The sequence below is a fragment of the Muscardinus avellanarius genome, assembly GCF_963383645.1.
Source record: "Muscardinus avellanarius genome assembly, chromosome: 5".
Classification (NCBI taxonomy): Eukaryota; Metazoa; Chordata; class Mammalia; order Rodentia; family Gliridae; genus Muscardinus; species Muscardinus avellanarius.
Window position 1 is genome coordinate 124,040,533 of NC_137790.1, and position 26,624 is coordinate 124,067,156.

A 26,624-nucleotide genomic window follows, 5' to 3' on the forward strand; every position below is an offset into this window, starting at 1 on the left:
CTTGTGTGATCCTCCCGTCTCAGCCTCCCAAGTGCTGGGATTACAAGCGCGCACCACCATGTCTGGCTCATTATCTTATTTAAAAAAGTGAGCTTGGTATGGTACCGTTTGACATTAGCACATTCTGTTATAATTCAGGAAAATATCAACTTGTGTGTGATGGGAAAGCCCTGGGTTTTTTTCTTTTCTTTCTTTTTTGCCTGTTTCCTTGGCCACCAGTCCCGCCGAGTTCCTAACATTCTTAGGGCTCTCTGCACAGGACTGTGACTCTGTCATTTCCAACCTCATGTCTCTATTGTGTCCCATTGCTCTTAGGCCAATGTGCCAAACCTCAAACACAGCCCCCATATTCTGCCCATTGTGGTCCCGCCTTTCTGTCCAGGTGCACCCATGCCCTATTCCCTCCACCCTCCAGGTACTACCCTGGTCTCTGAGGAGTCCCAGGCCGGCAAGGAGCTCCTGTGTCTGCTCATCACGACTCCCTTCCTAGGCTGCAGTATGTCCTGAAATGATATTCTTCTTGTTTCTTTTTGTGTGGTCTATCTAGCTCTTATTTGCTAGATATAAATTAATAACTAATTATTAATCAATTAGCTCATTATTTGGTGAGTACTTTTGCAGTGTTGGGGATTGAACCAAGGGCCTTGGGCATGCTAAGCAAATGCCTTTTTTAAATTTTGAGGCAGGGTCTTGCCAGGTGGCTCAGGATGGCCTTGAACTTGGATTCTCCTGCCTCAGCCTCCTGAGATGAGCTGAGCCATAAAGCTAAAGCCAGGTGGCATCTTTTCCTTTTACACCAGGTTTTATGGCCCCACGTTCCCCTGTACATTTCTTCTTACTCTGTACCTCCCGTTATAAGGTGTACACTTTGCTGGCGTTGGCCAGGTCACCAAAGACCAAGTTGTTTATGGGTGACACATTACTTGTGCACGACTCGGTCATTAATTTGTTCACGGCGCTTTCCCCCCAAGATAGAAAGGCTATTGTGTTTTCCATTTATAATGATTTGCTTTATTACTGTTATCAATTTTCAAGGAGCTAAGTAGTTTAGTAGACCCAGAGGCCTAAAAGAAAGGTTAGGACCAGTAAAACCTCTGGGCAAACAAAGCTAAGAATTCAAGACAGAGAAGAACAGGGAGCCGGGAGTGCTCTGAAGTCAGCGCTGGGTGTTCTCTCTCAGTACAGGTGCTCCTGGACGTAGGCAGCGATGTGCTTGACCGCCAGCATGGTCTCTTCACAGGTTGCACGGATCTGGGATTCAGGAAGCAAAAAGCCGTAGTAGCCTTCATCCCGGAGTTCAAAGGTGAAGGAATATTTAATTCCTTGGTCATAAGCCCAGTCATCAGAGCCCCCAGCGGCCAGATCTGCAATGAGCAAACAAGGAAACGAAAAATTCTTAAATGTAGAAAGAATGTTAAAGCAACAGGAACAAACGCTACAATTTCATTTGTTTTGCTGTGCAAAATATTCTGGGTGGGGCAATTTTTTAGTTAGCTGGCTCATAAAGTTTTCAAAACTTGGTCCAATCTTACCCTAGATCTACTTTGTGAGAGGGATATGATTAATATCCCAGAACTTTATTTTAGTATAAAATCCTCAATGTGCTTACATGTTATGGTAAACTGTACTATATAGTATATAATCTGTTTACAGAATATATATATATATTATATATATATTATATATTATCAAGGAAAAGTATGTGTATTTGTGTATTGTCCAGGAATGTAAGGAAAACTGCCTGATAAATGGTAAGAGATAGGAATCCAAATCCTGCAGAGATTGTGCTGAGTGGTAACAAGAGGCAGCTTTAAGATAGGGCTGGATCTTTATTTTTTATCTTCAGTGTCTAACATGGGGCCTCGCATATATCTAGCTGGCATTAATTCAGTTACCAATTAATTCAACAACAATTTATTCTCTCAACCACATAGCACATTCATTCATTCATTCATTGATCATTCATTTACGTATTCATTTAACAACTGTACAGCCCTCACTGAGCAGTGGGCCAGCTGCCCAGGTCTAGAAATGCCAGGACAAAAGAAGGACACTGTCCCTGACTCTTAAAGGTTTACAGTGTTATGGAAACAGAAAGCTAATCGGATTGGTCTAAATAAGCCTACAGGAGGTTCACAATATATGAGGAAGGGAATTATTTCTGCTAGAACCCCTTTAAGGAGCAGTTTAAAATGTCAGATTAAAGCAGTTTTTAAAAATGAAAATATTGAAAATTGTATTCAATGTAGAACTTAAAGAAACACCTATGGAACCAGCTGAAAGGTTCATCAGCAGACGAATGGATCACAAAATTATGGGATAACATAAACAATGGAATTCTACTCAGCCATAAAGAAGAACAAAATTATGTCATTTTCAGGGAAATAGATGGAACTGGAGAACATTAAGCTAAGTGAGATTTGTCAGTCACAAAAAGTGAAGGATCAGATGTTCTCTGTCATATGATAAGGCTAGAGAGAAATTGGGACACAGGAGGGACTTTGAACAGAGGAGAAACCCTAGTAAAGGGGTGGCCTAACTGAGGAAGGTATAAGGGGGAGGAAGACTCGAAGAGGGCAACACCTCAATGGACATGGTATACAGGCACAAACTCACCAAGGGCACTCGCTGGGCTGAGCACAGGAAGGAGGGGGGAAGGGTGGGGAATGGGGGAGGGCCCAGTGAGTACTGTGTGCCTGTGTGCTTCCATCACCCTGAACGGCATCACAGTATATGTTAGTTTACAATGCACCAAGAAAAACAAAATTTCAGGACTTGAGTCTAACCAACTACATTGGTGGTCCCTTGGAATGATAGGACCTGGTCTTTTTATTATTATTTTTTTCTCGTGTATATTTCTCTTTCTTTCAGATCTTGGGCAGAAAAAAAAATCATTTGAAGGCAGAGGGAATATAAATAGAGATTGGGAATAGAGCCTGCAGAATTTGCTTTGCTGGAGAAATCTAACCTCTGCAACATCCAGGGCTCAGGGGTCTAGCCTCCACCTCGCTGTTTCTCTGGGTCCCTTCCACGTAGAGGCACATGCTGAGTGGATCACATCTGCCCCTCACAGGTGGCTTGTGCCACAAGGAGCCCCAGTACCTGCAGCCCATCTAGCCAGCAAAACATTTCCTCATTTACTTCCCCCCCCCCACCAATGACCTTTCTAGAAAAAGCTGTGCCACCATCTTGAAAATTGATCTCAAACATTGCAGGGTGGTTGGTTGGCTGAGTTCTCTCCTTGTGCATCCCATAATTTTTAGCACCTGTCATCGTTTGCCTGCTTCCCTACTATGGGTTTTTTGAAGGATGCTCTAGTCTCTTTCCTGCTTCCCTTCTCTTCATCCCTCTTTTCTCTCCTGGTACCTACCGAGGGCTTGCATGTCGTAGCTGCTCAATAGAGATATACAGAGAGCAAATGTTTCTGTGGGGTGAAAGGATATTTCTCCCTCTCTTTTTTTCAAACAGAAAATGATTACACATCTCATAGTAAAATCACTATGAGGCAAAAGCTACATGCTTTAAATGATTAGAAAAGAAATGTACTGGGAATTATTTGTTGACCCATGGGGCACGTGCAGGGTTCTAAAGCCAAGACTCACAGATTGTTGTAGCTCCTGGGCCATAGGTGTACTTGGTGCCATGCAGGGAGGCAAGTTCTTTTATGGCAGCTTTGGCCAGGGAATTCTGCAAAAGAACCAGCAACGAGTAAGTAAATCAATAAGTCACGCACAGCTGAACAGACGCACACCCTGTACATGATTTTCAAGACGTTGAAGACATTCCTGCCACACTTTGGGTTATTATTTTATACTTTTCCAATTTCCTACTTCCATTTTTCCGGGGAGCTCAATCATATGATCCAAGTAACTCAAGTGATAGGATGTCTTTCCAGACACCATCCTCAATCGCTCACTCTGGACTTGTAGCTAGTCTCCAGAGCTTGTAAGCAAAATATAGCCTGTAAGGGTGTCTTCGTGGGTGTGTGCAGAGGTTGGCTACTTCTTTGCACAAAAATCAAACACAAGAAAAGCACACACAAAACAAAACCCACCTGGCAATATGGTAGGCATAAAGCCAAGATTGAGTCATGATGGGCTTAGGTCAGTAGCATTAGGAACAACACGTATGAGTGATCAGAGAGTTAATGTAATCTCAGCACCAGCAGAGAAAGGCTTAGGAATTGGCAGTTCCAGCAATGAAGGGATAGTTTCGGCTTGAAAGGTTTTTTAGACTGAAAAATTAAGAAAACATTTGTTCTGTTTCAAAATGCAGAACGTTTGAATTCCAGGATAAAAAAATAAAAAGTAGTAAGCATTCACTTACATGGATTCTTTTTTCTTAGCATGGCATCACACTCTCATAAGAACCACTACCCTCCAGCCCTGCGTACTCATCCGACAAGCGACAAGCTGTCTGTGCCCAGGCACCCTGCCTTGCCCTGACACCCCACTTGTTTAAAGCAACACTTGACAAGCAAGGCCTGGCTCAGCTGACTGGGGAACACAGACTGGAAAAACGGATTGTTTACTACAGGAGAATTCGCCATAATTCATTCTGGTTATGAAACCTGCTATATTTCATACTTTGGCATCACAATTCCTTCTTGTACATATGCCTGAGAAACCGTGAGGTTGGCAATAAAACAAAAAAACATAAAATAAAAAAATCTGATTTTTTTCATAAAGTAGGAATTTTATTCTTTATTCTAGTATTAACATCAGTTGGAGAGAATCTAATGTTAAACTGACTAGGGAGAAAACTGAAGGTTTCAAGGATTCCAGCTCTCAAGGCATGAATGCTTCATCAATCAAGTGGCAAATTAGAAAATTTAAAGAGTCATAAAATTTAAGTCATGATTTTCTGTTCTGGTCCACTGAAATGATGCAACCTAGTTTCCTGGAACTAATTTCTTATTCTCAGAGTTTTAGATCAGCAACTTGGACATTTAAGAGCTCTGTTTCTCTCTTTCCAAGCTGGCAAACTTAGACATCCTTTCTCTTACCACATGGTATCTGTATTATTGGGGTCTAAATGTGTTGTTCCTGCTGCTTAGCCATATTGTGACCATGATGGTAGTCTGAGATGCTCGCTTAACTCTTTGGTAGGTAAGCCCTATTTTCAGTTGGAATTAGAACAGTCTGTAAACATTGCCTAATGCTCAGGATGGATTTAAAACCATCTTTCGGGGATTTGAAACATGATGTGGCAAGTAGTTCTTTGTTAGATAAACATTATGTTCTCTACTATTCTTGACGGCTTCTTTAACTTGTGTTCACTAACCATCTAGTTAGTGATTTTTCTAGAAGGAAGAACCTCTCATCCAGAAAAATCCCTTTTCCTTCCATAGCTTCCTTTTTCAGGGTTTATTTCTGTTTTGTTCCCCATTAAGTCCTAAATAATTAATAATAATAATAATAATAATAATAATAATAATAATTTGTGGTATGAGGGATGGAACCCTGGGGCTTTCTACCTCTGAGCTACACCCCCAGCCCTATTTTTAATTCTTTAATTTTTTTTATTCTTTATCTCACTAAGTTGCAAAGGGCCTCACTAGATAATATCTGAGGCTGTCCTTGAACTGCAATACTCCTGTCTCAGGTTTCCAAATGCTGGGATTACAAGTGTGCACCACCATGTCTGGCTCTAAATAATAATAATTATTATTATTACTATATTATTATTATTATCACTATTATTATTATTTATGGTGATACTGGGGTTCCTGGAAACCCTTCTACCACCGGACTTCACTCCCAGACCTATTTTATATTTTTATTTGGAAACAGGGTCTCTTAAGCCAGCGAGGCTGGCTTCGAACTGGCGCAATCCTCCTGCCTCTGCCGCCCAAGTGTGGGGATTACAAGTGTGTGCCACCATGCCCAGCTTAAATATTATTTTGAATCAGTGGAAATGTAGTTCTTCTGTGTTATTTCCAAATGTGTCAATTTTTCAACATGAAAAGTCCCAAGCATGAAAAGTTATGCAGTTATATAGAAGATTGAATGGTTATTGTTGTTATCCATGGATCCCATGTGTTGATTTTCACTCAAGTCTGTCAGCATTAAATAATGCATTATTTAGTCATTGAATTTTCAGCTGGGCGTGGTGGTGCATGCCTGTAATCCCAGTATTTGGAAGGATGAAACAGGAGAATCACAGGTTCTAAGCCAACCTCAACAATTTAGTGAGACCCCCAGCAACTTAGTGAGACCTTGTTTTAAAATAAAAAAAAAAAATAGGTCTTAGAGAGTAGCTCGGAGGTAGAACATTCCTATGTCCTATCCCCAGTACTACACACACAATTTGAAAATTTGAATTTCTGACATACTCGTGATCTGTTATCTCTTTTGACTTATCAACTTAGCAGTTTAGTCATGAGTGCAGTGAGAGCCACACAAAAAAACAGTCCTCTTCAAACCACGCTCTGGGGGTGGGAAGTCAAGTGTCCTCAAGGGCTTGCTCTCTCAGCCTTCATGGGCATCTACCTTTTGGAAATGGTGGCTTTGTCTTTGATGCTGAGGCAAGAGCTAATTGGCTTTAGCTCAAAAACCCTGTTATTTTATTCCACTCTCTGGTGCACACTGAAGGAACGTTTGGCTGGGCCTCAGCCTCTGCTTTCCGGTCCCCAGGCCCTCTGTCATCTTTGACCATCTTCTGAGGGTCACACATCTCCAATGGCTCTATCACCTTCTATTGAAGTCCAACCTCCTTTTCTTTTTCTTTTAATTTTTGTGATACTGTGGATCATGCTCCCAGCCCTCTTATTTTATTTTATTTTATTATTTTTTTTGAAGCAGGGTCTCAACAGATTGCTGAGGGTCTCATTAAATGTTGAGGCTGGCTTCGAACCTGTGATCCTCCTGTCTCAGGCTCCCAAGTACTGGGATTATAGGAGTTCCCCAACTTAACAACTCAACTCATACTTGAGATACTCAAGTATGCTTAACTCAACGCTCTTTTGGGAAAAAGGAAGACTGTGGACTAGTCTCAGCCTTCTCTCTCACTGGTGCATCCTCCTACTCCTTCGGAGGTAGGTTCTCCTTAACTACTTCCCTGAACATTTTTCCTTTCCTGCCCTATTTCCACGATGTTGGGAATCCTTCTTTTTTTCTTTCCTAGAAGCCGTGTTTTCGTTGCTTACAGGGAGAATTTCTGGTGTTCTTTCAGATTCATTTTTAGTATTAATCTTCTGTAGGAATCGTTTCCTTGAAGAACACTGAGCCCCTTTCCTTTTGGAAGGTTCAGAGTTCCCAGGACTTTGGGCTTTAGTCAGTTGTGTCTGTATCTATTCTCCCCAAAGCTGAGCTCCTTGGAAAGGGTTTCTTGCCTGTCCCTGCTGTACCCTCAGTGGATTTCTCAGTACCATGCAGAGACTGATAAACTGAGTACTTGGGGCTTAGGGGTAACATAAATGGCAAGATTTGGGTAGGGATGTGCTGAGCTCCACAAAGCCTGAACAATGACCCACCTGAGTGCACACTGAGGATGCTAATGGGGAGGGCAGGGGACCATGGAGTGATGGTTGATGGGTGGCCGCATTTAGACACTGACATTTTCCTTATGCTTGACTTATTTCCATTAATTTAAAAAAAAGAAAGAAAGAAAAAGGAGAGTCTCTGGGCTCTATCTCTGAGCTCCTCTAAAGCCAAGAGACAGAAGAAAAAAAAAAAAGAAAAAAGAAAAAAAAGAAGTCTGAACCGACATTAATCCACGAAAATATCATATTTTAAATTCCAATTATCTTAACAAAAATCCCCCAGAATCATTGTGGGTCTTTTCTTTGGAAGAGCTCAGATAACTTCACAAGTGTTACTCATTTATCTTCCCAACATTATCTGTCCTCATTTCAACACAGAATTTTCTAGGGGAATGGAATGCCACGTGGGCTGAGAGCTGCTTGGTGGGAGTGTTTCCAGCCCAGCTGGAGGGCTGACCCCTGCTAGGAATGGTAGAGAGGAAGGGGCAGAAGCTTGCATTTGCTAAAATGTTAGAGCAAGCTAGCTAACACCTTTCCCCTACATGTTCCTGCCCAAAGGTACTGGCTGGAATAGCTGTTCTAGAGACCCAATGAGCCAAACCAGCAGAGAGCAGGGGTCTCGAAGTTCCAGTGAATGATGCTTTTCCATGGAACCCACAACTCTGAGGAACCAGTGTGTTACTCAATGGATTCAAAATAAGAACTAAACATTTACATAGAACCTTATGCTTTAAAAAGAGCTCTTGATAAGAGCTAGGTATTTTTTATCCCCATTTTACAAATGAAAGACTCAAAACTCAGAGAGAATAAATTAACTTGCCCAAGGCCACCGGGCTCCAGAAGGGGCTGACTTGGGCTAGGTTCTTCTTTCTTTAAATCCTGTGCTCTTTTTCTCTTCTCTCCGTGGCCTTTGACTACTTCAAAAGAAGCATTGCCGGAGCTGCTTTTTACCAATTGTAAAGAACAGAGGGCAGCTAAATATAAATCGGTCTCAGACAAAACTTTGCTTTCAGTCAAGGCCAAACATGGGCAGCCTTTATTAATCTTTAGATATGAATTTCCTACCTCATCTTATGCATGTTCACTTTTGGCTTCCTTAAAAAGAGGCCTTGGTCCCAGAGCAAAAAAACCCAAAGAGTCCAAAATGTCATATTTAGCCCAAAGCCCAAGAGACAAAGGAAAAAGTAGAGTAATGTCGCCCCGGGCTCTGGGCTCCAGGGGCCTGGTGAGATGAAGAGGCAGAGGGTGTCCCTTTCCTCTGACCTGCGTTCCCAGGTAGCACATGAGAAAGAAGCCCTGATTCATGACAGCACACATATCCTCATCCCTGTCTCCACAAGCATGGCCAGAATCCTGACAGGAGTTAACTTTTAAAATCTTCCATCCGTCCATTATTACAGCATAGGAAAACAAAAGCCCCAATCGGAGGGCAAAGAAACTTTTCTTTCAGAGCTTTGTTTCTAAGGTGAAGTCCTGAGTTTTACCACCCCTGTGGGTGCATGCATGTGATAATGGAACCTCAGGATGATCATTAACCACGGTTTCCTTCCTTACTGTCCTGTGATAAGGCATACCCTCCACCAAGAGACCGATGAAAATGGAACCTTTGTAATTTTGGCACAAGAGGGGAAGCTCATAAAGTCTACAAGCAGACACTGAGGAGAAAGCATTTGAGTCTGAAAAAATAAAAAAAAAAACAAATATGTTTCTGAGCAGAAGGAGGCCCTGGGATCAGAGAGGACAGGAATCGGGGAAACCTTAGTTGTAGGAGCTGCAGCCCTATATAGTTTTCGTAGAGCACACCAGGAGTGCTGGAATGTTCTCCCTGACAGAAACAATTTTTTTTTTCTCTTCTCTGGCTTGATCTGTACACATATTTTTTGTCTCCTTAAGATTTAAGAGAAAGGTGAGTCAGCTGATTCTTGCAGTCCAGAGAATTGTTTTTCATTTGTTTTTGGTGGAAGTGGAGTTTCTCCCCAATATATATATATATATAAACAAATACTGAATCATAAGGAGGTACCAGTCGCTGACATGTGAGATCATAGAACATGGTACATTATTTTTGGGGGTGTGGGGGGAAAGGTATAAGATCCTATAAAAGCCAAGAGCCTTTGGCCAGGAATGTAACTCTCTTCTTATCTTCATATAAAGCAGTTTTTCAGTGTCGACACTCTTGACCTGTTGGGCCGAGTGAGAGTGATTCTTTGTATTTTGTGTGTGGGCTGTTCTGCACATGGTGGGGTGTTTATCAGCACCTCTGGCTGCCATCGGCTGGATGCCAGTGAGACGCCCACATTCTTGTCAATCAAAACTGTCTCCAGGCATTGCCAAATGACTTTTTGAGGTGGGAATGCTGGTGGTGGTGGTGGTGGTGGTGGTGGTGGTGGTGGTGGTGGTGGTGTGTCAAAATTAGTTGAATGGAAAGTGAGAAAAAAATATATTTTGGCAAATATGAGTTTCTTTTAGGAAAAGAATTAAAACCAAAGACAGCTGGTCTTAAAAGTGTTCTAAACACCTATTCCTCTGCTGGGGACATTGCAAGTGTCTCTTACACATCTCTGCTAGGTCAGTCTTATTAAAAATCTCACGTTGCCAGTAGGGTAGCCAGATTTAGACATAGGAAGCTCAGTTAGATTTAAATTTCAGAGAAACTGTGAATACTTTCTGAAAGGACAAAGTTTGACCACACCAGAGACCACCTTGCAGCCAAGAGATTTATTGGAGGGGCTGGTATGAAAGGAAGAAAGAGAGAGAGAGAGAGAGAGAGAGAGAGAGAGAGAGAGAGAGAGAGAAGAAGAAGAAGAAGAAGAAGAAGAAGAAGAAGAAGAAGAAGAAGAAGAAGAAGAAGAGAAGGAAGAATCCAGGAAGAGAAGGAGCATGTGCTGGGATCAGGGTTATATAGGGGCTTGGGGTTACAGATTGGGGGCTAATAGGCTAGGAGAAATGCCCTTTGAACTAATTGGCTAGAGTCCCACGGGAGGGGGTCGTGCGGCCAGGTAATTGGCTCGGGGTCAGCGGGAAATGTCCCTTTCACTGATTGGCCAAGGGCACCAGGAGGGGGCAGGTCTCCCAGGTAAGTGACCAGGTGTGGTCAGAGGGGGATGGTAGCTTAACTGGTCAGACCAGGGCCTTTCAGGAGACTTAGCTTATGGGGGGGGATCTGAAATAAGAACCAAATTCATCTAACACTTTCTTCTGTATAATTTTGTCTCATGAAATAGTTGGGACGTACTTATAGTGAAAATTATTATTATTATTATTATTATTATTATTATTATTATTATTGAAATCCATATTAAGCTGGGACCCTCCATTGGACCTGGCAGTGTTATTCATTGTGTCACTGGCTCCAGGTCCTGTGGAGACACAGGATTCATGTGACATTCAAGCCCCTGCACCTGGTCACCCTCTTGGTCAAATGTCATCCCCCAGTCTTCTCTAGCAAGAACGCTGAAAACAGACCGACTCCTTTCTATACCTCTCTTCAACTCCACTTTTCAATCCTACTATTGTATACTTGTTGATTCTTTTTTTTCTTTAACCTGTTTCTTTCTCTGTTACCCAAATCCTGACCACACTTCAAGGCTCAGAACAAATCTCCTCTCTTCTCCACAGCCTTCATAAGATAGCTTCAGCAAACACTGCCAGTCCCTTTCCCTGAATTCTTATAACTGTGCATAAAAAAATTTCCCAGTTTCTGTCCTTCTCTTATATGGTTTTTGGAACCTGAATTTCATAATTTCACTAAGATCCTAAGTTCTCCTTGGCAGGCACCATGGTTTATAATGGACACTTAATAGGTACTTAATGGAAATTGAATGTCTGACTGCTAAGTCAAGTCCTGACCAGGACTAATAGGAGAAATCCTTCAGGCCAAAAAGTCACTAAAAGTGGATATTGGAATATCAGCCACCAGTTTCTTTAACCAAAGGCATTCTGCTATGTCATTTAAAACTTTTTGTCTTTTATGCAAAGTTAAGAATTCTGAGTAAATTCCTGAAGCAATTACTGTGTTCTCTGGGTCTTGCTCACAGTAGCTCTTGGTAGCTTGTCTGACAGAGGACTGTGTGGTCTTGTCCCTCTAGGCAGGGATGTGGTGACAGCTGCGGGGATCTGCACGAGGCCCCACAATTATCTGCCTCCTATTCACACTCTTTCTGCCCTTGGATTTTTTATGTTTATCTCTAATTGCTGCCATGCTTGGTTGGAGTGGTGGTGGTAATTAACTAAAACTTCAGCTGAAGTTTTAGGACACCTAAAGTTTTCAGTTAATGATGTGCCCTAGATGGGAAGGTATTGACTTTAGAAGGGAATTTCTATCTTTTTGTCACATTCAGTAATTTTTCAGAAAGACTTTCATATTCCTTCTGGTTACTGCCATCTTATATATTTATACATTTTAAATATACACTCCTCAAAAGACTGGGCCAGAATCCTATAGACTGGGTCCTGAGAAATCAGTCATGTCAGATAAGTAGTGTAACTGCTTAGCAATGCATCTGAGGTCATTATATATATTTTGTGGGATTAAAGACATCTTTTTAATGAATATTTTTCTGAAAAATAGTTAAATGGGCCACAGAAAATATGGCTTCATAAGTGTGTGTGTGTGTGTGTGTGTGTGTGTGTGTGTGTGTGTGTGTGTGAGTGTGTGTGTGTGTGCATGTGTGTTTGGAAATTGGGGCAGCCCAGACAATTTTTCAGGAGTCAGTAGCTCTAGACCCAGGGCTTCCCTGACTAGTAGTGTCTGCTTAGCCAGGCTTTCATTATTTCAGCTGGAAAATGAGGGACAGAATAAGAGGATTTCTAAGATGTTCCAGCTATAAAGCCCTGTGGCTGTGGAGCAGGGTGGCCACATGAGACCTTAATAATGTCCACGGCAGAAGTCTTTATGGAAACTTTGCCACACATTCTGCTTCCTGCTCAGACAAGATGCTTATTGGCTGGGTACTTTTCTGGCTTCCTGCTTTTTAGTCTCACATGGCATTATTATTATTATTATTATTATTATTATCATCATCATCATCATCATCATCATCATCATCATCAACAGCAGTGTCATGTAGGCATCTTGGTGGATAGGAAATGGACTGAAGATTGGGAGATTCTTCACACTCAATGAACGTAGCTATGGGGCTGGGTTTGGGAGCCTTTTGTACTCTCTGTTTGGATTTCCTCTGACAATAATGAAATCATGCAGTTTTTTTTAGAATTTTGGAAAGGTAAATACATTCTTTTTTTCTGAGCCTTAACATCTCCATTGAAGAGAGTGGTAGCACTATGTTAGTGACGTCTGCACTGAGGAGCTTGGTGTAGGGCTTCGTAGCCACCGGAAACTGGGTGCCCTTTGAGTTCTTTCTGTAAGCAATATAGAGCAGCAAAAAGTAGTCTGTAAAATGACAACTATTATACATATAAGCCATGCTTATTAGTCCTGTACTTCGTGTGTGTGTGTGTGTGTGTGTGTGTGTGTGTGTGTGTGTTACTAGGGATTGACCCTAGGAGCATTCTATCTCTGAGCTATTCTCTCAGTCCTGTTTTATTTTTTACTTTGAAACATGATCTCACTAAGCTGCGGAGGGCCTTGCTAAGTTGCTGATGCTGACCCCAAACCCATGAGTGATTCTCGTGTCTCAGTCTCCCAAGTATTGGGATTACAGGTGTGTGGCACCATGTCCAGATTATTCCTATACTTTTTTTTTTTTTTTGTGTGTGTATGCATGTGTCTGTGTGTGGTACTGGGGATTGAACTCAGGGGCAGTCTACCTCTAATCCTTCTTCCATTTTCCATTTTGAAACAGGATCTTGTTAAGTTGCTGAGGGGTTCACTAAGTTGCTGAGGCTGGCCTTGAACCCATGATGCTCCTGTCTCAGCCTTCTAAAGTACTGGGATTACAGGTGTGCGGCATTGTGCCTGGCTTATTCCTGTACTTTGTACTGCTCTACTGAAGGCATATTTCCTGCCTACTTCTTTAATTCACATAATTACTTTCTTCATTGATCTTTGCATTTCTGTCTCTTACTTCTGCTAAACTGTGTCTCATGATATAAACAGTTACCAAACAACAATCTACATGTAAGATCCACAGAGATGAACTCACATAAGTTTTTATCGTTATTCTGATATCAAAGGATTTCTGCTTATAGTATATTCCAATTTTGGGTTGAAAACGCTAATGTAAGTACAAAATAATTTTCTTGATTCTAGAGTTTTATTTTTCTTTGAGGATAAGACAGTTTTTTTTTGCTACAGATACAATCTTATAAGTTTTATAAGTATAAAGATAAGAAAAATCATATATACATCAATGACTAGCCAAATCATGTGCAATAACAAATTCTCATTGTGTCCCTTCTAGAAAATTCTTAGTTATCTCTAATGTATGGTTCTAAGAATTCATCTTATCAATCTTCTACTCCTTTCTGTTTTCTCTAGCAGAGTCACATTTCTCTATTAAAGAATTAATATGGAGAGACTAGTTTGGATAAAAAATTTATCCTTCTAGATCAGTATAATTTTTTCTTCTTGAAATTCTCATTACAAATTAAAAGTTGAAAGGGCCTATAGTTACTCAAAATATTACACTGGTTTAGGGTGTCTAAATTAATTTAGATACTGAATGATTCAAGCTGCACTCACCCTAGGATAAATTGCTAACAACATTTAAGTATTTATTTTAAGATAAGCAAGCAAAAGTTTAATTACTGGAAAGTTCTGGAAGCTAAAGTAACTTTTAAGTCGATGAATGCGATATAAATCTGATCAAGTTTTATACTTTATGTATCTTTTTTTTGCTTTAAAGAAGGAAAGAATGATATATACTTCTGCCTGGTTTGTAAGCATTAACTAAATCTTCAAAATAAGATTGTTTTGTGTCATGTTTTATTTTTTTTTGAGAATAGACGATGAATATTTTACATCGACAGAATTCAGCTTATTCCTCTTCTTTGCTAATTAGAATTTAAAAGGAATTTTGGGAGACAGACTTTGAACAGTATTTTTCTTACTGTTACCTCCTGATTATGAAGAGTTTAAATGAAGAAATGATTCCCATGATTCTCATGATCTGCTGGAGCACCTGCAAATGGCCTCTTTACCTCTGAGTCACAGGTATTTTCCTGCCTAAAATTCTCATAGAATGTAGCAAAACACAGTCACAGGATTCCAAAGGCAAAGATTCCTTGATTCCTTGCTTAGCAATGGTTTGACAACTTACAGTAGTCCAGACTCTAGGATATTATTGTTTACAGCAGAGGACACCAAACTATCCTTGCACTAAAAGGGCTTAAATTTATTTTCCAAGTAAGGGAAGGTATTGCCCATTTGTGGAAACAATTGATTCCATAGAATAAGCTTTTTGGTTGGTATTAGTCTTGCGGTACTTTTGTCAAAAACTAGTAGATATCAAGCAAACTGGATATCTTTATTATTGATACACTTGGAGTGTTTTATAATTATAGTCTTGATATTTTCATTTGTTAGTGTTTAGTTATTATGACTATGTTTTTTCTTCTGATGATATAAAATTTAAATAAATTCATGTGAATGAACAAAACCATATATCCCAACTTCCTTCCTTCTGGTGGCTAGAAATTTAGGACAAAAATTGGGATTAGATCATGCTCATTTCTGGTGCAAGAGGACTGGGAATTCTCCCTGGGAATATGCACAGATGGAGCCTAACTGGAAAATCAAATATTTAATGGTTCTACTAATCATGTTTTCCTTTATTTTTTTGGCCACAGATAGGGAAAATGGGAAGCTTTTTGCAAAAAATATTAATAAAGGTTCTAGCCAACTATTAGCTATCAGTTTTTTAGGAGAGTGACTTGGCTGTTTTGCAGTTTTGCTTTTTCATGACATATTTACAGCATTAAATTATTTTAAAATTCGGTCTCCGAAAGTCTGAATCTGAGAGCGCAGAACAACAGTTTTCAGTTTCTGGTCCTTCAAGTTCATGAATTTAGGGGAGCCAAATATCTATGTCATTGTCTAAGTGGAATACTCTTTTTTGGGGGGCTGTAACTGAAATGCTTTAAATCTTATGCTTGTTCTTGTAGATCACTGGTTTCAACTTCTGGAAGCCAGATGTTTCAGAAGTTTAAAAAAATATATTGTTTGATGGATTGCAAAATGTTTTTTTTTAAAAATTATGCATTGATGTGCTTGTTAATGTGAAATGTTATAAAACTCAAAATATTTGTGATTATTTCTCGATTTTTTTTTTTTAGTCAGAGGTACTTAAAGCTCTTTGCAGTATTCCCTACATGGAGAAAGACTCACTGACATTGGCTCACGGATGGATTTGCTTCTGTGTCTTAACTGATCAGAGAGTGAAATACGCAACTTCAGGGTCTCATGACTAAACATAGCCCAGTCAAATGGGGCACCTCCCTAAGGACGACTGCTGTGCTCTGTGGTATTAAGCCGGCTCAGGGCAACTTGGGAAAGAGACTCTGACTAAGATCATGCAAGAAACTTTGTTTTATGCCCAATACATCTGAGATCATCCTTTGAATCAGTATTGTGATAAAGTCAGAAGAAACAGAACTACTATAATTTTGAAGACTAGCCCACATGTAGGATACTGCCCCCTGATTACAGTTCTATTTTTTTTTAAAGTCAACGTACCCAGCCAGCTCTAGATTCTTTATAAATCTACAATGTAGTTTTAAAATATTTTTCTACTACCCAAACAAAAAAAACCCAGAAATTTCTAGAAGTTGTTCTTATCACTTTTTTGAACAATCTCAACAGTGAAATTCCCCAATGACAGCCATGCCTACTTACCAGCTCCACATTGTTCTCTGGCAGTTCTTCTGTGTAGGAGTAAGGATAAAGCAGCATTTGGGAGTAGGAGTGGAAAGTCAGGTACGCCTTGATGGAAGAGAGGTTCTTGCGGATGAAGTCAGCCAGGGCCTTGGTCTCCTTTTCAGACTCGGCAGAGGGTCCACAGTATGTATCAGAACAGGGGCTTCGAGACGCTCCAACCTCTGAAAATACGTACGTTGTTATTACTATAGCTCAGTCACCTACCAAAGTTCTCACCAATGACACTGGAATGTTTCTGACTTTCAAAAATAGGAAGTTGGCCATAGCTGTTTTCACGGGAGTCCTTATAATTATTCTCCACTATGCATGGGTTATAAAGTGTGTATGTGTTTAGCCATGAGATTCGGGTGGTGTGATTTCAGGTTGGGATGGTAAGAAGTTGCACATGAAATCACTACTATGTCCTTGTAGAATACTCTACAATGGGATCGATATAGTGTAAGAAAATGAGTAAGTCGGGTCCAAACTAATATTAATGAGAAACTCTCTGTTACTACTACTATGATGACTCTTTTTTTGTGTGTGTGGGTCTGGGGGTGGAACCCAGGGGCATTCGACCTCTGAGCTACACCTCCTGCCCTATTTTTTATTCTTTATTTTGAAACCGGGTCTCACTGAGTTGCAGAGGGCCTCACTAAGTAGCTGAGGCTGTCCGTGAACCGCGATCCTCCGGTCTCAGCCTCCCGAATGCTGGGATTACAAGCGTGCGCCACCACGCCCGGCTCTATGATGACTCTTAATTGCATCACAATCTTGTTTCAATAATTATTTATTCAATGACTGTCTCTAGACTTTCATTAGATTTGACTCTCTGGACTGCACCTCCTACAAGTAGTTGGCTTATTCTTGGTTTGTTCAGCCTTATATTTCTAGCATCTAATACAGTAAACAGCTCAAGAGAGTGCTGAAAACATTTTTTTTTTGTCAAGTGAATCAATAAACTACTTATTATCTGTGCTTTTAGAAATATAGGATTCTAAAATCTAAAATTTTATAATTTCTCTGATCTTGGACTCTCTTGTGTTTTCAAATGCCATTTCCCCCCATTGTATTTTCAACTCTTGGATGTGAAATGGTCAGCCAGATACTTACTGCACCAACCAGCATTGAAATTTCTGTTGGGGTCTGTGCCAACGCAGGAAGTTCCAGACCGAGTAGAGCGGGTCTTTCTCCACATTCGGTTCTGCAGGTGGATTATATGATTAGGACAAACACTACAGGAAGCAGTTTCTTTTTAGTTTCATCAGTCGCTCTTTGTATGAGTTCACATACCTTGGTCCAGGTGTAGACGTAACCATCAATATTTACCACTGGCAGGACATAAAAGTCCAAATTGTCGAGAAGTTCTGTCATGTGGATCTCTTGTCCATAGGTGCGCACAGCCTGTATGTGAACGGCAAAGCAGAATTTATAGACTTCATGATGCTGCTAAAACTTAGACCGGGGGCGTGTGGACTTGGGTAATGAATGCCGTGTTTCCTACTGAGGTAGCCACTTTGATATTTAAAGAGCCATCAGCAAATCATCACGGACATTTTGTTTAAAATTGTTGTTTCTGGTTTCTCTCTGCTTCTAGGATACTTCTCTTTTTACCCATACATACCTCATGTAATTATTACTTTTTATTTTAACTGTTTTCTCTGGAGATGAATGCAGATTTAATAAAAAAAAAAGATACAGGTACTCACTTCCTTGGAGATAACAACTGCGGTGACTTGTTATTGAAAGAATTTGAGTGAAAGACCTAGTCCCAGTAAGAAGGAATATCGGTGGGCGGCCACGCATGTTCCTAATTATGTCACCTAGAAATTTATTTATTTTCTATGAACCTCTCATGGATGATCTTAGTAGAGGGAGAGTCTCACATGGAAGAGGAATGATAATCCTTTCCTTAAAATTCCATGGATAGATCATCAGGGGGTTCTCCCTACCCTTCCAAGCTACCTCCTGGTGGAAGTCTTCTCTTCCTTTTTTTATTGAGACAGAAATCTCATCAAAGGACTAATTCTCTGTGTTAGAGAATGTGGACACTTCATCAAGAATAAAGGACATTTTGCTTGTCTGATATGTTCTCTTAACCACAGGCCCTCTGCATCAGCGTCTTGTTAAATTTAAATCTAATCTAGGCGTAATTAAATGCCCTTTAAAAGACATAAGGCTTCTATATGCAAAAAGCTCTGATATGCCTTTTGTGAATCTCTATATATTCATTATCATAACAGAGGATGAAAAGTGTGCTTTTTTGGTTGGAGGAGCTGTAGAGCCAGGTTCTTCTAATGGTCTATGAATCAGAGATAATGATAAAAATGAACTTTTTCCTTATGAAGGGCAGATGGTAAATTTTACAGTGATGCTCCCTGGATAGACAACATGTCTGAAATCGAGATTATAGCAAATGAGTACAGAAGTGCTTCATAAAAAACAGGTTTTATATAATAATATTAATATATTTTTAAAGTATGTCCATGTAAATTTTAAGAGTTGCAAAGAGCTGAAACAATAGGGAATTCCATATACCCTGCACCCCTAGCTTTCCCTAATGTTATATAACCATGGTATAATTATCAAAGTGAAGAAATTAAAATGGGTGGAATACCATTGGGTAACGTTCAACTTTCTTCAGACTTCACTAGTTTTTCCACTAACATGTCTTGTTCTGTCCTGGACTCCATTTAGCATTCTGCATGGGCTTTGCACATCCTCTTTTCTTAGCTATCTCTGATCTGTGATAGTTCTTCAGTCTTTCTTAGTCTTTTATCGACATGAGTTTGTCTGATTTTTTTTGTGTGTGGTACTTGGCATTGAACCCAAGGTATTCTACCTCTGAATTATACATTCAGTCCTATTTTTTATTCTATATTTTGGAACAGGGTCTCACTAAGTTATGAAGGGCTTCACTAAATTGCTGAGGCTGGCCATGAGCCCGTGACCCGCCTGTCTCAGCCTCCCAAGTACTGGGATTACAAGCATGCACCACCATGTCCGGCTTGTCTAAATCTTTTTAAGTTTTTTTTATTTTGATTAGGAAGTTCTACATTTTGGGGAGGAATATCAAAAAGGTGAGGTATCTCTTCAGTGTAGGATATCAGGGAAATGGGCATGATCCTCTGGTGATGTTAACCTTGATGACTTGGTTAAAGTAGTTTCTGCTTGGTCTTTTTCTCTGTAAGTTTCTCTTTGTAATTCTTTTGTGTGTGTGTGTGTGTGTGTGTGTGTGTGTGTGTGTGTGTGTGCGCTACTGGGGATGGAACCCAGGGGCTTCCTACTTCTGGGCTATACTTCCAGACCTATTTTATATTTTATTTGGAAAGAAGGTCTCACTAAGCTGCTGAGAACCTCACTAAGTAGCTGAGGTTGGCTTCAAACCTGCAAGATCCTCCTGTCTCAGCATCCCAAGTACTGGGATTACAAGTGTGCGCCACCATGCCCGGCTTCTCTTTGTAATTCTATGTACTGGGGAGAAGATAATTCATGACCATGAATATCTTGTTTCTCCTTAAAATTTCACCCAGTAATTTTTGCGTTCCTCTATGGATTTACCTGAAATTATTATTATTGCAGTATTCTAAAGATGTTACTTTTCATTCATTTTTTATATACATGTTATTTTTATTGTAATTATTATTACTATTATTATCATTATTATTATTTTGTGTGGTACTGGTAACTGGGGATTGAACTCAGTGGCATTCTGCCTCTGAGTTACATCACAGCTCTTTAATTTTGTTTTTTTGTTTTTGTTTTTGTTTTGAAATAGGGTCTTGCTAGGTTGCTGAGGAACTTGCTACATTTCTGAGGCTGATTTCAAACCTTCAAACATCCTGTCCCAGCCTCTCAAGTACTAAGATTATGGGCATGCACCATCATGCCTGGCTAGTTTTAATTCTTTTGCAAGAAATAGTCATTTCTTCTCTCCCTCTTATTTATGTTATCCATTTATATCAGCATAGATTCAAGGATATTTTAAAACTTAAGTTTGTTAAGTTTATCAGGAAGGACATAATGATCAAGTTGGTGGTTTATCCCTGACCATTAATTTTTAAGTGCTATTCACTATGCTAGCTGTTCACCTGTCCACCAAAAGTGAGTGAGAAAGTTTAGATGAGTGAAATTCATATAAATTACAATTTTCTAACTGCTTTAAAAATTTGCTTTAGAAAGAGATGTTGGTAAAAGTTGAAACTAATTTTGAAAACCAGGAACTTGGAATTATGTACATTCTTTTTTTTTTGTGTGTGTGTGTGGTACTTGGTTTTCTGGAAACCCTTCTACCTCCGGGCTACACTCCCAGACCTATTTTATATTTTTATTTGGAAACAGGGTCTCTTAAGCCAGCGAGGCTGGGTTCCAACCTGCGCGATCCTCCTGTCTCCGCCTTCCAAATGCGGGGACTATAAGCGTGTGCCACCACGCCCGGCTGGAAATTCTTTCTTATTGTAGCCAGGGTGTAAGGAATTAATTGAAATATAAAACGATATCTTTCTGTTACTATATATGTATATTTTTGGTATTGGAGACTGAATGCAGGGGCATTCTACCTCCAAGCTACACCATAGCCTTTTTAAAACAATAACAACAACAACACCAATCGCACAAAAACAAGATCTCCCTAAGTTGCTGAGGCTGAACCAGTAGTTCTCCGGTCTTACCCTCCCAAGTACTTGGATTATAGGTACACACCACCATGCCCGGCTGAAATAAAAATAAAACAAATCTCCCCTTGCTCACAATTATTGTATATACTGACCTCTTTCACGAACCACTGGCAAAAAGCTGGAGAAATCCACTCTCTTGCATGGAAACCACAGTCGATAAAGATGGCAGGCTTATTAGATTTGGCTTTGCCAATCTATAGAGGACAGAAGGAAAAGGGAAACTGTGGTTCACCACTTGGCACTCAGGGGTTAACATTCACTACCCGTCTGGGCTTCGGACTCAACAGGTGAAACCTGACAGCAGCAAGTGATATATCCTATGATTAAATTAAAACATAATCCTAGCACAGTGTGTTCTCGCCTCCAGACACTCACAATGTTTGAGCTGAAAGCTTACATGGCTGTTTATTATTTTTATTAAGCTTGACAAGCTCATATTTTCGGATGATGCTTGATTACCCCGCTTAATGGCGCTCACGTGGAGGTTATTTTCAGCTGCTGTTTTTAGGTGACATGACCAAGACAACTGGGTGAGTAATTAGAAATAATCATGATTGTTGCTAACCTTGGAGGATTTTTTCCTTCTCTCCATTATTTCTCGTCTTTTTATTTCCTTCATTAGAATTGCATGACAAAAATGGCATTAGAGTGTGGCAGAAACGAACTGTTGATGCGCTTTGTAATGTTGTCTGATAAACGTGAAGTTTATGAACCTCTTTAGCAAATGGGTTTGCAAACAACAGCTGGGAGAGAAGAGCTGCAGCCAGGTAGATGAACATTTACATTGCTTACAGGAATGTGGGTAAATTTATAGGTCTTCTCTTATTTTATTGCATTTGTCTTTCGAATAAATCAAAATAATGATTTGAAAATCCACATATGATAAAGGAAGCCAGGGAATCTGTTTGACTCCCCGGGGATATAGGCAGGAAAAGTTATAACACTGTTTGGGATAAGTGTGTCTGTGAAACAGATGTTAATGCATTAGGATTCACTGATTTAAAGCCCTCAGACACGGCAAGGTCACGGTTAAAATAATTACCTTGAGGAGGTGCATCGTGCGTCCCTCAAATGTGGTTCCAATGCTACTGAGAGAGACGAGATCCGGATTCTCCTCGGCGATTTGCTTAACCCAAGCCTCTATCTACCAAAGGGAACATAGAGGGGTTAATGTGCTATTACCGGTTCTTTTCCCAAAGTAATGTCTGTTGAAATCGTGCACACAGCCTACCGTTTCCCAGTTGTTGTACTTGGTATAACTGTGTCCGGTTGCACGTGCCCCGTTATCGAACTGCGCCTCCACGGCATTTCTCAGGTTGTTTATCAATACCCTGTAAGGAGCCAGAGCAAGCTTATGAACGTGAGCAAATTTTCCCCCAGGGAACACACCCCAAAACCCAGAGTCTCTGCTTTAGTAGAAGGTCCAGCCCATTCACCATAGATTGCCCTCTGATTGCCTCTGACACCCTGCAATCTGAACTGTTACTGGTTACAAAGAGTAAGTCACTAAGCCGGGCGTGGTGGCTCACACTTGTAATCCCAGCATTTGAGAGGTTGAGACAGGAGGATTGTGGTTCCTGGACAGCCTCAGCTACTTAGTGAGGCCCTTTGCAACTCAGGGAGACCCTGTTTCCAAATTAAGAATAAAAACTTGGGCTTGGATGGTGTAGTTCAGAGGTAGAATGCCTCTGGGTTTCATCCCCAGTACAACAACAACAACAAAAAAAAAAAAAAAAAAAAAAGAAAGAAAAAAAATAGAAGAAGAAAAAAAAAAAAGGAGTAAGTCATTGCGAATCACACTGCAGGGTGTGAGCATGGCAGGCTTCCCCTCAGCCCAAGCACACATATCTGGGTGTCTTTAGATCCTAAACTCAGACACAGTTTCCTCTGCTTCCTTGGGCATTCTGGGGCAGGGCTTTGGACAGCCACAAAACAATATGAACTTGAGGTCTACCTATGGTCTTTCTTCCTCAGGACTTTCCTGATATTTAGTACTAAAAGTTCCATGTCTTAGAAAACTCAAACATAGGTAAAAGGGGACAATTTGTTACCCAGTTTCAATCTCTAAGCTTTGAGGCAAATATCTTGGTGGCTGGGAATTAATAAATGTGAACAAAGTAAAGGTTTATTAAGCAGCAGAATACTGGGTTACAAGGTCTAGCTTCTATTGCCCGTCTGGCTAGTTAAAGTAATCTAGTAATAGTTCTATAGTAAGGTAATAGGAAAACTGGCAACAGAACCTTTGAGGACTGCCTGTTCCTCTAAATGCATAGTCTGTTGAAAGTTCCTCTTATAAGAAGGCCTGAACGTGTGTCTTCATTTTCTTTGACTACTTTGGGTGGAAAGTGTGGTTGGAAGAGACAAAGTTTTATGAGCATTAATATCCTTTATCAGAGCCTTGTGAATATTACTGAAGGAGGTCAGTTTGCAGAAAGTTCTATTATCCACAGTTGAGCCTTGAAATGGTTCTCTGTGACACAGAGAGTATTATGGCCACGCATCAAAAGTATGCTTTTCCTCTGGCCATCCCAAGGACATTCTGATGAAGTATGTCAGGGACATCCTCTGAACCGCCTGCCTGATTGCTCCTTCGTTTGGTGAACTTGGGTATGAGCTTGCGTCCATTTATGGAAAATGCCATAAATTAATACTAAATGGTAGTTGTTTCCTAGAAAATGGCAAATGCTAACTTAAGGACACTTTTAAGTACTAAAAGTTCAGGTAGTATTAAAAAATGAAAAGAGCCAGGCATGGTGGCACACACTTGTAATCCCAGTACTTGGGAGACTGAGACAGAAGGATCACAGGTTTTAGGCCAGCCAAAGCTACTTCGTGAGGCCCTCTGCAACGTAGTGAGACCCTGTTTCCAAATAAAAGAATAAAAAAAATAGAGCTGGAGATGTAGCTCTGAGGGAGAATGCCCCTGGTTCAATCCCCAGTACTGCAAAAAAGGGGGAAAAGAAAAAGAAAAAGAAAAGGAGCAGATTTTCTTTCTTTTTTTGTGGTGGGGGGTGGTGGTGCTGGGGATTGAACTCAGGGGCATTCTACCCAAATCCTATTTTTTTTTTTAATAAACAAGGGTCTTGCTAAGTTGCTAAGGCTGAATCTTCCTGTCTCAGCCTCCCAAGTACCTGGATTATAGACTTGCACTGTCATGCCTGGCAGATCTTCACATTTATTTTGTGGAAAGAACTTTTTTCACTAAATAGTCACCAATACTTTGTTAGTGTATTAGTTTTCTGTGGCTACTTAAACTACCTGAACTTAGTGGCTTTAAGCAACATGAAATTATGATTTTATAGTTCTGTAGGCTGGCAGTCCAACATGGGTCTCACTGGGCTGCAAAGATGTTTTCAAAAGAGATTTGTTTCTTTCTGGGGGGTTCTAGGGAAGAACTGGGTTGCTCTGAGCCCTTTGTAGCTCCTGGAAGTCACCCCCACTTCTTGGCTGGTCCTCCCTCCTCCATCTTCAAAGCTGGCAACAGGGAATCAAGTCTGCACGTCCTAGTCATTCTGAATTTCTCTTCTGCCTCTTTCTTCCACTTTGAAGGACTTGTGAGATTACAAAGGGTCTATGTGGACAACCCAGCATAGTCTTCTTATTTTAAGTCAGCTGTTTAGGAACCTGAAGCCACCATCTATTACCTTAATTCTTCTTTGTGAGGTAACATGCCATATTTAGTTAAACTGGGGATTAGGTTGTAGACCTTTGGGGAACCATCATTCTGCCAATTACAATTAGGAATAATGATTCTAGTAAGTCCCATAAATATACTCAACATTTGAATTAGACTGTTAGGAAATAGGGTAGAAGTAGAAGGAACTCTGAATTAGGAATCAAAAGATCATTATCTCAGTATGGTCTAATTTAACAATTGGCTTCAGAAAAGTCATTTAATCTCTGTGCCTCAATTCCATATGTTTTAGAATTGGGGTAGTAGATAGTGAATATTCAATATATTTTTCAGTTATAAAAATATAACAACTTAAATCCATAGGCTTTGGTCTAGCTGTCTTCCAAGGTATAACTATATTTCATTTCATTATAATTTGAAACAACATGTCTTCTGTAACAAGGATGAACTTTTCTGATTGAATGACAGAAAAAGAGAGAAAAAAGGTAGGAAGGAAAGGAAAGGATAGGAAAGGAAAGGAGGAAAGAAAGAAAGCAGATCCAAGAAAAATGGCAAAGGGAAAATACCTTCCTTTTAACAAGATTTTCCTTTGTCAAAGGATTTTCCTTTGTCAATGAGCAAGTGTGATACTGACTAACTCATGTGACTTCTTAGTGGGTACTCGGGAAAAGATGTCATCAGTTAACTCCTCCTGGGCAAGCCACAGCCTTGAAACCTGAATGGACATCAGTGTGTAAGGCCATTACCGTGCTATCTCAGATCTATCAGGAATAAGCTCTGGGTATAGGAGCAGCAAGACTTCCAGAGCATAGAGCTACTCTCTCTCCTGTACCCATTCTTCAAGTTCAAATTATTTAGCAGAGTTAGCAACTACGTAGGGGCTAGGGCTGATGGTGTTGTTTGGTATTAAGAGTTACTACAGGGTTAAATATTAAACATTTTCATCAATAACCAGAACAAAGAAGCAAAAAAGGAACAGTTAAATTTGAGATGACATCCAAGAGTAAAAGTATCCTCTAGTAACTTGTAAAGGAGCATCAAAATTAGGCTAAAATACGATGCTGACTTTTGCCTGAGGCGGAGGTTGACCTCAAATGATCTTTTCCAGCCTTATGATTACTTGATTTTATTAGATTTAGGACAAAACATTACTTTAGCTATATTACAAAATATTATTACTAAATAATGAGCTACTATTGTAGAAGATTAAAACAATGTCTCTTAATATAATAGAGACTGCATTAGAGCTCCAAAATACAGAGGCATGCATGCTAGTTTATACTTTTATGTGCTGCTTTTATAGTGCCATCTAACTTTTTTTTCTTTAATTCTTTTTTAAACTTGCAAGCAAATTAAATAACTGTGCCTTCCAAAAAAAAAAAAAAAAAACAAGGAATACAGTATCTGAGATGGAAAGAGAGAGATGGCTTAATTTTGTCGCCCTTTCAGATTCCAGAAAATGAAACATTTGGTTGGTTCTTGAACCATGCACCCATTTTTTGTACAAGGACAATATACTGTGTGACTCTGAAATATGAAAAAATGATATTATAGTTTGTTAGCGATAAGAAGTGTTTCCCTGGATGAGGCAGGGCAAAGATAATCTTTTTTTGTAGAATTTGTAGGAAGGAATTCTGCAGAGAGCTGCCCACCAAAGGGGTCTATCAATTTAGCTTCAAATGGTAAGTTGGAGATTTACACTGCGTAATTCCTAGTCTTTTTGTATATCAGGGAATGGGGAATGGCCTAGACATTTAAAACTACAGTTATTTTTCTTCTTGTGAATATTTAAATTTTTCCCATGATGCATATTTGAGGATCTAAAATTGCCAAATGATCCAGTCCTTGGTGACGAGAATTGGAACCACCAAGCAAGCAACCAAGCAACCAAGCAAGCAACCAACTAACCAACAAGCAAACAAAAACAACAACAAAAAAACGAAAAATCTATTTTGGTGGAACTTTGCAGTGGATGGTTCTATTATATACAAACACAACTGCAAATTCTTGCCGGCA

At 40.0% G+C, this 26,624-nt stretch overlaps 1 protein-coding gene across 1 annotated transcript in view; it reads right to left on the minus strand.

Annotated features, from left to right (window-relative positions):
• Positions 1-1,176: 1,176 nt before the first annotated feature.
• Positions 1,177-26,624, minus strand: part of CPB1 (carboxypeptidase B1) — a gene marked incomplete at both ends in the record, with an annotated part of 33,578 nt that continues 8,130 nt past the window's right edge. Inside the window, 8 exons of the mRNA XM_080695543.1 lie at positions 1,177-1,364; positions 3,603-3,687; positions 16,278-16,480; positions 17,412-17,502; positions 17,592-17,702; positions 21,067-21,168; positions 22,017-22,118; positions 22,206-22,305. Coding sequence (XP_080551669.1) covers positions 1,177-1,364; positions 3,603-3,687; positions 16,278-16,480; positions 17,412-17,502; positions 17,592-17,702; positions 21,067-21,168; positions 22,017-22,118; positions 22,206-22,305 — 982 coding nt within the window. The remainder of the gene's footprint in view (positions 1,365-3,602; positions 3,688-16,277; positions 16,481-17,411; positions 17,503-17,591; positions 17,703-21,066; positions 21,169-22,016; positions 22,119-22,205; positions 22,306-26,624) is intronic.